Source organism: Triticum dicoccoides, chromosome 1B (assembly GCF_002162155.2).
Source record: "Triticum dicoccoides isolate Atlit2015 ecotype Zavitan chromosome 1B, WEW_v2.0, whole genome shotgun sequence".
NCBI lineage: Eukaryota > Viridiplantae > Streptophyta > Magnoliopsida > Poales > Poaceae > Triticum > Triticum dicoccoides.
Window position 1 is genome coordinate 643250977 of NC_041381.1, and position 10747 is coordinate 643261723.

A 10747-nucleotide genomic window follows, 5' to 3' on the forward strand; every position below is an offset into this window, starting at 1 on the left:
GCTTGTTCCTCTTGGGTGCTTGGGCGCCCTAGACGGTTGGTGGTGGTCAGAGCTCAATCATTGTGGTGTAAAGCTCCGGGCAAGCATCGGGGTCTCCAATTAGGTTGTGGAGATCTCCCTGAGCAATTTGACGGGTACCGGTGACCGCCCCCAAGGGTTGCCAAAGTGTACGGGTTCGGTGACCGCCCCAAGGGTTTCCATTTGTACGGGTTCGGTGACCTCCCTCAAGGGTCCCTTATCACAGCATCTTGCATTCTGCAAGGGCGTGAGGAGATTACGGTGGCTCTAGTGGCTTCTTGGGGAGCATTGTGCCTCCACACTGCTCCAAAAGGAGATTAGCATCCGCAAGGGTGTGAACTTTGGGATACATAGTCGTCTATGTGTGCCTCGGTTATCTCTTACCCGAGCCCTTTACTTATGCACTTTACTTTGTGAGAGCCATATTGTTTCTTGTCATATATCTTGCTATCACTTAGTTGTTTATCTTGCTTAGCATAAGTTTTTGGTGCACATAGGTGAGCCTAGTTGTTGTAGGTTTTGTGCTTGACAAATTAACCGCTAGGTTTATTTCACATTTGTTCAAGCCTAAACCATAATTATTTTAAAGTGCATATTCACCTCCCCCCCCCCCCCTCTAGGCAACATCCTCGATCTTTCAACTTTGCTTCTGAATGAGCAGAAAATTATTCTTGCATGTAGTGACTATCGTGGAGAGGGATAGTGACAACATTAAGCCGGGGAAGGATTTTTGCGGACAACTTCCTTTCGCTCCTCTGCAGAAATGCATGGCTGCTCTCAAGATGCTTGCTTATGGGAAGATCGCAGATGCAAATTGTGTTGTCATCAACACCAAAACACTTAAGGCGGAAAATACCTTTCATCGAGGAAGGTGGAGGAAGTTCGTGGTGGTGCTTGATCCGGCAGTAGAGGTCGCCGGCGAGGTCAGGCGAGGTCATGGGTTGGCAGAGCAGCTCCTCGTGGCGGCCCGCGCTCGACCTCGAATAGGGGGCGGCTGCTGCGGCGAAAATGGGTGGCGGCAAGGTAGGCTAGGATTTGGGGGCGGGTCGGCTCTGATAGCCCTAGGACGGCAAATTGGGCGGCGCGGTGATTTCCATGCCATGAATGTGGGAGGAGAGGCTTATCTCCATTTTTATTGGGAAGCGAATAGAGAGGGACTGACGTAATGCGGTGGATGCATTATTGAACCTCGAGGGCAAGTATATATGGTTGGAGGACAAGAAGTCTATCCTAGAGATAAGATAGAAAGCGTAAAGCAAAGAATACATTCAATCTTAACAAATCCTAGCCTACCATAATCTATACTCCACGTGCCACTCCCAAGGCAGCTCGGGCGGAAACCCTACCCGCGGCTACCAACGCCCCTCCCCCTCCTCCTCCCCTCGCCGCCACCGGCGCACGTCTCCGGGCAAAGCCCGTGGGCGGCTGGCGACGGTTGGATCTGGTTCGCGCGGGGGTGTGGCCCTCTCAATTATTGCGTGCGGTGGAGCTGCTTGGCGCGGTGGCCGGCCTTGGCTCACCAGCTGACCTTGGGTGCTGCTCCGATGGGTGCTAAGTCGGTTGGGTCGTGCCGCATGTGGCAGTTGGGTGGCTTGGTGTGGCGACGTGCGACGGTACCCGGTCGGCTACTGGGCGTGCTTGCAAATGGCGTGCTCCATCCGACGGTGAGGTCGTCCCCCGTGATGGCGAGGTGGTCTTGTGCTTCAGTGTGGCTTCCCCATGACCCGGGCGGCCGTTGCTGCTCTTGGTGGCCTTGTGCTCGTCCCAGTTCTAGCATGATGATGGGGACTCCATGCATCTGCGGTGGAGGGCTACAGTTGTCGGGCGACGGCCTGGATCTGGTGGTGGCGGCTTCAGCTAGGGGGCGAGGTGTGCCTGGGCATGGTGGATCGAGGGATCCCACAGCCAACTTGGCGTCGACCTCGGCAGTAGGGGCGGGGCGCAGTCGGGGGATACTCTCCCCGGTGCTCTGCAGTGGTTGGTGGGTGGCGGTTTGTAGCCGGCCGATACAAGGGGTTGTTGGTAGGGCGTCACTGGGAGAAATCCTTTCTTCGGCCTTTGCCGGTCTGGCAACGGCGACGTCGGCGGGTGTCTTGCTCTTCCTTGGAAGCGTCATTGTTGTGTGGTGCTCCTCCCCTCTCCCCGCGGCCTTGGCTCCGAACGGGAACCTCAGATCTAGAGGATCAGACGGTGAAGGCGACCTCACATCTTCTTTCTCCTTGGAGGCATCGTCTTGGAGCCGGCTACAACCTGGAGACCGGTGGATGGCGGTATCTTCGTCGCCGGTAGATGGCGGCATATTCGCCACGTGGTTTGCCTTAGGCGGCCATTTTCGGGGGCGCTGATTTCTATTTGGCAACGATGATGGTGTCGAGTGGAGCTCGGGCCGCGGCTCGGGCTTTGGTAGTCGGGTCTTCCCGGCGTAACTAATGTGCTTTTCCGTGGGTTGCTTGGTTGCTTTGAAGTCGGAGCTGCCGTGGACCAGTCTATGTGGTGACGATAACAGGCTCTCGGTGGTCGTTTTCGGAGGGCACGCTCAGCGCATGTCCTACATATTTCCCTTGCGAAGCTCGTCGTCGAGTCGGTGGTTCGCGTGTGTGGCCATCTGTTGGCTTGTTGGCTAGGTTGGCTGGTGACCCCCATTTTATGGGTTGGGTTGTATCTGTTTTAGCCTGGTTTTCCGCCAATTAACTGGGATATTCTCACTTCTTCTTAATCAATGAAAATGGCAAGTCTTTTGACTCGTTTAAAAAAAACTCTATAGTCCGACACTCTTCTCAAAGCAAATTTGGTCTAGTGTCGGTATGTTTTGGAGAATGAGAATCTATTTATTTTTTGGCACCAAAAGTTTTGAAGGAAGGGCTAGGCGGTTGTTAATTCCTCAAAGCTAAATGTTTGGAGGGATTAAAGCATTATGAAGGAAGGGCAAAAGATGCTGTGAGGTCACAGAAACCCCACCAGAGTGAAGAAGGCCACGTAGAAACAGAATAGCACGTTACAAAGCGAGTCTCGCTCGTCACAGTACAAGTTCAGGAATACAGCACGTACGTACACATTTATCTTATCTTACGGATCCTGGTGCCCAGCCAGTGAATGCAGCCACTGCAACAAGCAAACAATCACACCCAACACCACACGGCCGCAGCACGGTGGAGCACCGATCCTCTTTATTTATTTCTTAACCGAAGCCGCTCTGCTCCCGGATCATCGCGTCGCATGGCGTCGCTGCTCGGCGGCCAGATCACTTGGTCGCGATGAACAGCCCCCACTTCTGCTCGCCGGCGGAGCTCCGCTTCAGCTTCGCGCTCCAGCCGTTGACGATGTCGTCGTAGTCCTCCTGGGTGAAGTCCGCCAGGAAGGCCTCCTTGTTCTTCTCGGTCTCGCCCAGCTCCCTCTCCAGGACCCTCAGGAACTGAAACGACGACCACAGTGATGATCATGTCAGTCGCTGAAGGAATTCTTGTATAATTCAAATCGGTGTACACAGAAAGGACTAGGACTCAAAGGGCGAGATGATCACCTGGTCGGTGCGGTCTTCGGCGACGACATCGTGGAAACCGGCATCCTCAAGCATCTGGGTTCATGTGCAAAACAGAGGTTAGGAACTTAGGATGGTTTGCTTCTCTGAAACAAATCTGCCAAAATGACTAGATTGATCTGGTTGATATGATTTTCTTTTCTTGAGAAGAAGCTAACCTTTCCATAGGTCTTCACGTCATGGAGGTCATAGCCTCTCTGCTTGATGTATGCAGCAAATTCCTCTGACGGTGTCCCAGGGCTCCTGCAGTAGTCACTGATCAGCACTTTGCCCCCAGGCTTGAGCCACTTGAAGAAGTTTCTGAACAGAGCAGGTTTGTCCTGTAATGTACAACCAAGTGCACCACTTGTCAGAACCATTTGAAACAATGTATGCAATGATTTCCAATCATCTATACACACAAAAATGAGTCAAAATCTTTGCAGTAAAACATACTTGAATGTGGAGGATGGTGTCACGGCTGTAGATCACATCAAACGTGTTCTCTGCGTATTCCTTGGTGGTGCAGTCAGCAACCTCAAACTCAACCGAGCACGAGCGCCCGATGGCACGCTCGATCGCGAACGAAACCATGTTGATGGAAAGATCGATGCCGAGGACATGGACATCATAGGTTTCAGCCATGTAGAAGTCACCTCCTCCGATGCCGCACCCAACATCGAGCACCTTCTGGCCAGCTTTCAGATCCAGCTTGTCCACAAATTCTTTTGTGGTCTCTGTTATTTATGACAGCATAAACATGGTTATTAACAGTGTATGGTGTAGTAAAATCACTGAATTTTAGTGTTTTCTCCAAGAAATAATCAGTGAAATTCAGTCGTTTGCCAACGAAATTATGCAACTCACCGAATCCACCGGTGCTGACATAACCCTCCCCAAACACGCGCTCATAACGCAGGATTCCAGTGGATTTGTACTGCACATTGTCCAGGAATCTCTGAAAGCCTTTGTCTTCTGTGCACTTGACCTTCTCCCATAGCCAACATATCTAAGGAGCGCAAGGTTAAATCAGTAATTTGGCTTAAACAACACCGATATGAACAAATGATTTCGGCGCGTAAAAGGAAAGGAAAGTACCTGGTTCTGGTTCTTCTTGCTCTTCACATAAGCTCCAATGCACTTGGAAGTTACCAGAGAAAGCTCAAAGGAATTCCCATCTTGGTCATAGGAGTGGCATTCCTTAAACACCTATTTACAAATAAAAAACAATCAGATACCATGTCCTTAACGAAAGAGCATTATTACTTTTTATTATCTCTGGATATGAAAATATTGACATGATGCTGCCTGCCATAAGGAACAAATCAGTAATTTATTTGTTATCTGCCAGAATGATTAAGGTGATTTTTCCTATCAAGCTAGAGATGCAATGCCCCAGCCAGTAAATCAGGTTTGAATTAAGGAAATAGGCCTAACTGATGACAGAAAATTGTAGCAAATGGAAGCAGATTACAGGGCAAAAAAAAAAAACAGTTGAGAATTGGAGTGCTAACCTTGGTGTAAAACCTTGGCTCCCGGTAGTGCGTCGGGTTCACTTTCCTCTTGGAATCCCCAGACTGGTGGAAGCAGGACTCCCTGATGAAAATATGCCCACCGGGCTTCAGCCACTTCACTATCCTGCCAATCAGCTTCTCAACCTACAGTAACAAAAAGTTAGTGCTGTACATCTGTTTTGTACTGAAGCAAATTCTTCTAAGCTCCAATCAAGAGTGCCATTCACAAGTTTGGTCTGATCTTAATTACCTCCTCGTCGTTGAGGTACATGAGCAGCCAGTTGGAGAAGACGATGTCAATGGAGTTGTCCTCGATCTTGAGCTCCGGCGAGGTGACGTCGGCGCACATGAAGGTGATGTTCTTGTAGATGTCCCCATTGATCTCCTCGTTCTGCAGCAACACGGAGCGGCAGCAGATCAGATCAGATCATCAGAGGAGTGCCAAGCCAAAGCATATGGACTCTGTTTCTTGAGGCAAGAAAAGGTAGCTAGCTCACCTTCTTGATGACGCTGTCGATGAAGTCGAGCGCGATGACGTGGCCGGCCTCCTTGGCCAGCTCGCCGGTGAAGCGGCCGATGCCGGCGCCGAGCTCCAGCACCGTCTTCCCCGCGTACGACGGCAGGATGGCCAGCACCTGCAGCAGAGCGGCGCAGATCCACTGCATAAGTAAAGCTACACTGGAAACAAGCACCACTGTGTCTGTGTGCCAAAATTTTAGACAAATCATGGTGGATGGAACTGTGCCCAGCCACCCACCCCTTGGTGGTCCGTTTGGAGCTCGAGCTCTTCCACCTCTGCCAGCCTCTCCTCCTTGGTACCCTGCCCTGCCCCCTGCCCGCTCAAGCTGATCTCTCTCGACCGTACGGTGGCCGGCACCGACTGCTCCTTGGTACCCTGCCCCGCCCCCTGCTCGCTCATGCTGCTCTCTCTCGATCCCACGGTGGCCGGCGGCGAGTGAGAGTGGCAGCGGGAGCAGGGCGATGATGGGATGGGACGGGCTGGCTAGCGATATGGCCGTGATTCACGATGGTGGCGACGATATATATGGTACCACCATGCGGTCCTCGGCTCTGGGCAGTGGCCACTGGGGAGCTGAAAGAGCAAGGGAATCATCGTCGCCGGCGGAAAAGGACACGCCGGAGTTGGTGAAGCCGGGTCCAGGGGTGATAGTTTATATGAGGAATCAGTTTGCGCTGCGTGCTTTTCAGTTTTAAAATAACTGAATTTGTTACTATATGCCACGCACGCTATGCGTATGCAGCCAAATATCACATAAAGAATACACTATCCTTCGTTGCCGATCCCGATGTATGCCACACCATACTTTCGGCCATGAACTGACCGTTGTGCCCCTCTATGGCTGCTTTGTGATAGTAATTGGCTGCATGTTTCTGAAGTAATGATCAGTGTGTGATATGACGTTCTCATGCTCTGTTCTTGTTGATGAAAAGTGGGTTGGATGCCATTTTGGAGGAGGAAGAAGAAGAAGATGGTAAGGTGCCAATTCCGTTAATGGCCATGAATATGTTCTGTTGTTCCAACATCTCCACCACTCACTTTCACTTTTTTTTTCCCACATATGCATCCACTAACCCAGAGCAAATAAGTGAGAGTGGCAAGATGGTCAATTCAGTTCAGGCTCAGTAATGAGTGACACACTCAAATATTCTCTACAAGTGTTTTTTTTTTGTTGTTGTTGTTGTTGAGGGAAATATTCTCTACAAGTGGATGGTGCTGAGGGCATGTGATCATTTATTTACATCAAAACAGTATAGTTATAGGATGTCATTTTATAGTGCTGCCTTTAATGATCTCCATTTCTTATATGTGTAGTAGCACCAGTAGCTCCACGTGTCCACTAGCAGTCACAAAATATAAAGATCAGATCACCGCCCAATTCGACGACTTGACTACCCATGTTCAGTTATGTGCTAGATCTTCACATTAACAAGCTATATTTGCTTAATTACCATGTAGTACATCTTCATATATATCATCAAGAAATTAAGCGTTGGAATAAATAAAATCCAAACATTTAGTTGATCCCCTTCCAACATACTTACTCTGTAAACTTTTACAAGACGTTTTAGATCACTATAAAGTACTAGTACTATATAAGTAACCTTTTGTTGTTTGTGTCGGCCAAAGAAAACGGCTATTTTTTATCAGTGGTCAATATTAGATTTGTTTATTCATTTGAGGGGCAGTGGCTAATATTAGAGATGAGTTGGATTTTTGTAATCATCATGATGGAAATGGACAAGGACGATTCCCCACATAGCAGCCCAGTGCTCCACTGCCATTGGTTTACCTGTCAAGCCTTTTTCAGAGGAAAAGGTGATTTAGCCCTGCTGCTTTCAGAAACCCGACAGATAACTACCTATCAGATTTATAGTATATAAATAATCAAATCAAACTACCTATCAGCCTTTTAGGGAGATCCTGGCTCTTATATGGAAAGTCGAGATTCGAAGCAGACTGCTTCCGCAAAAAAGAAAAAAGAAATCCAACTGACGCCCCAAAAGAAAAGGAAAAATAATTTTTAGCATGTGGGCCTCTGGTCCAGCACTTGGACGTTAACGATCTAGGAGAGGCCACCCGTCGTTTGGGCCGAAACGAATGGCCGTCGCCGTCAGGCCGTCGCCATCTGGGCTCCTTTTTTCTCGGTGGCAGAACGCCACGCCGCAACAGTACGGTTGTACGAAAATGGCGAAAAAAAAAGGATCAGACAAACCATCATTTATTATGATCTTCTTGTCTCCGTGCCACGCGTACGTATCATCACTACTCCTCAAAAAACAAAAGATGTACGAGTAGAAAAGATGTACGGTGAGGATCCTCAAAAGAAGAAGATGTACGGCGAGATTAATCTGGCAGCAGCGAAATGGATGGGATGGGATTAGCAAGGATGATTGGCCGTACCTCTGGCCTCTCCTCCTTGTCGAGGTCCTTGGCGCGGGAGTCGAGCATCATGGACTCCACGGTGAGGTCCTTGGAGTGCTCCTCCCAGTAGCTCTTCTGCACCTTGCGCTCCACCTCCCCGAACACTGCACGCACGCACGCACACGCATAATCAATCAACCCATCGGCCACGCGATCGAGGTCCATCAACGCCGGCATCACGACCCGACGAACAACGAAACGAGACCGCATGGGCTTACCATTCTCGACGACGGTGATGGTGTCCATCTTCTTCTCTCGTTTCAAAGTTTTTCAGAGGCGAAAGGAAGGGAGCAGGGGAGTGTCGTCGTTGGGTGTGAGCTCTGGTGTGTGTTTGTTGTTAAGAAGGTGTGGTGTGTGTGTGTTGGCTGGGCCGGGGGTGGCGGTGGGGTTCTGTTTAGGCGCCCTCGACGGCGAGGCGGGATCGGGAGAAGCCGCGGGAGCGGCGGTTGTTGGAGAGGCCCCTCTGTTGCATGCACCAACGCGCAGCCCGGAAACCTCCCGACGCCGCCCGCGGCTGCGGAGGAGGAGGAGGAGGTTCCAACTTCCAACGACCGAACGACCAGGGAGCGGAGAGCGCCAAGAGTGTGCTGTGTGTGTCTCTCTGCTGTGCGGTTGCTGATCTGCGGCGAACGGGTCGCGGGTTTTATAGCCGCGCCGGGCGTCGCGGCGGGGGGTGCGCCGCGCCTGTTGGTGTTGCGGTGGCGAGGCCCGAGCAAAACGAAGCGAATCCCCCGCTCGATCTGGGTGGGCCCCGGCCCGGGCCGCTGCTGCGCGGGCCCTCTTCTCTTCTCTTGGATCGTGTGTTTTTTCCTTTTCTTTTTCTTTGCCTTTCTTTCTTCCTCTGTGTATATGCAGTAGAGTGCAGGCTCGTTGTCTGCTGTCGCGGGGCCGGGATAGGATAGGCCGGACGGGTGGCGCCGTGCGGGTGCGCGACTTGTCGCACAGCCTTTGTTGGTGGTGCCCGTCGCTCTCGCTGTCTCCACCACGGCCGCGGCGAGCAGAGCGGGGGAGGGGAGGTGGCGAGGCGAGTGGAGCGAAGGGACGAGCGGGGGAATCTCTTGGGCTCGCCAATGGCCGTCGGGGCCGACGGAGCAGCAGTGTGGTGGGTGACGCCGTGACAGTGAGCGCGGCTACGGCGATAGTGCTATGCCGGGCCAAGACGAGGGCGGGAGGGAGGCCACGCCACATGCATTGCTTTCGCCCACACTGGCGCTTACTCAGGGCCCGAGTTTTACCCAGCAGCGCCGTGTGTCACGTTGCTTCGTCTCCTCCGCTGGGTGAAACTGGCTGCCAACCAAATCCCGTGTCAAAGTAACGGGGCGCAAACACAAAGGGTGTGGGTTTCTCTCCAAGACAGGGCGCAAAGAGCGTGAACCTTCTTGGGTCAGTCATCCGCAATACATGATGCTCCGTCCGAAAATACTTGTCAAAGAAATGTTCGGAAATACAAAGTATGCTATCCATTTCTTCGACAAATATTACAGGACAAACTGTACGGGCGTGTCTGCCGGCACTGAACGGTCGGTCCTCAAAAAACGTCGGCCAAGTCCGTGTATCTCATATTCGATTCCCTATATCCATACTAAATCATGCAATATCGATAAAACTACATAGATCATGAAACAGACATACAATCGGACATAGAAATGCACAATCCATTCACCAAAAGATCACCAATAAATCTTAAAAAATCGCCAAAGTTCACATAATGCACATAAACAACGAACAAGTTCAACTACATCTTGAAACTTGAAATTAAGGTGGAGAAAGCGGATATTCATCCCTTCCTCACTGGCCCTTTCCCCTTCCGGTCGACGACGCTGCTGTAGGCAGCGGCAGCTGGTGAAGGATCATCCGACGACCGTGGTCGTCGCCGTCGAAAGAGTCAGAGTCGGAGAGGACGATCAGCCCTTTGAACCGTCGGACAGCCATGTCCTCCTATCGTTTTGAGCTTTGCCAACCGAGTCGCCCATGTCACCTCACGCTCTGACTGCTCAGTGGCAAGCCAGGGCGCCTTGGCATTCTTCCGACGGAACCGCCGAGCGTTCATCTCCATCGTTGTAAGCGACCAGCAGTAGACCCAAGCGAGGAGTCGTTCGTCCTCGTCGCGCTTCGCCGGCAACCCGCGGCGGCAGCGCACAAACTGCTCTACTGCGTCCCTCTCCCTTGCCCGCTGCCTTTCGTGGCGGGCGGCGTGCACCTTAGATTCAGCGTGCGCGTCTGGGCCGACGGTGCGGGCACTAGCAGCTACCGCTGCCCGCGTGGAGCAGGGGCCGTCGGGGGTAGGGGACGACGTGGGGCGACGCGAACTGTGCAGCCCTCACGAAGCTACATGCGGGCCAGGAAGGGCCAGCTCCGGCGTCCTTGTCGACGTCGAGGTCCGCGTCGGCATATCCGGAGCTACCTCCCGTGTCCATCTTGGACCTCTCGAGGGCAATGTGGAGGGTCAGCTCCTCGTCGATGTCGAGGTCCAAATAGGAGCGGTTGCCGAAGCTCGACATGGCAGCTGGAGTCGTCAGAGTGGAACGGAATCGGAGAATTCGAAGTAGGGGGAGAAGAAAATACGAAGCAAGAGCGGAGTGAACTGAGCTAGGATTTCCGGATTGGGGGTTTTTGTGGGGACGGGATGGGACAGGCTAACGTGGCGGACGCGTCGGGGGGCGTCCGGTCCACCTCATATCCGCCATACATTTGGCTACACATGTGGGGACAGGGCGGGCATTTGAGACCGGTTTGAGACGTTGGATGGCTTGT

The 10747-nt window shown here is 52.1% G+C and overlaps 1 protein-coding gene across 2 annotated transcripts; it reads right to left on the minus strand.

Annotated features, from left to right (window-relative positions):
* Positions 1-2981: 2981 nt before the first annotated feature.
* LOC119349328 (phosphomethylethanolamine N-methyltransferase-like) lies at positions 2982-8584 on the minus strand. Of its 2 annotated transcripts, XM_037617339.1 has the most exons (11): positions 8212-8584; positions 7973-8097; positions 5547-5684; positions 5300-5440; positions 5050-5193; positions 4634-4744; positions 4403-4544; positions 3992-4272; positions 3715-3876; positions 3539-3592; positions 2996-3430 (listed from the first exon to the last, which is right to left on the minus strand). In XM_037617339.1, exons 1-11 carry the CDS (start codon positions 8237-8239, stop codon positions 3260-3262), a joined length of 1497 nt encoding a protein of 498 aa, XP_037473236.1. In that variant the 5' UTR covers positions 8240-8584; the 3' UTR covers positions 2996-3259. The 2 variants fall into 2 exon arrangements, with proteins under 2 accessions (XP_037473235.1, XP_037473236.1); XM_037617338.1 differs by lacking the exons at positions 7973-8097; positions 8212-8584 and adding an exon at positions 5807-6177 and having other exon boundaries at positions 2982-3430.
* Between the last annotated feature and the right edge of the window lie 2163 nt (positions 8585-10747).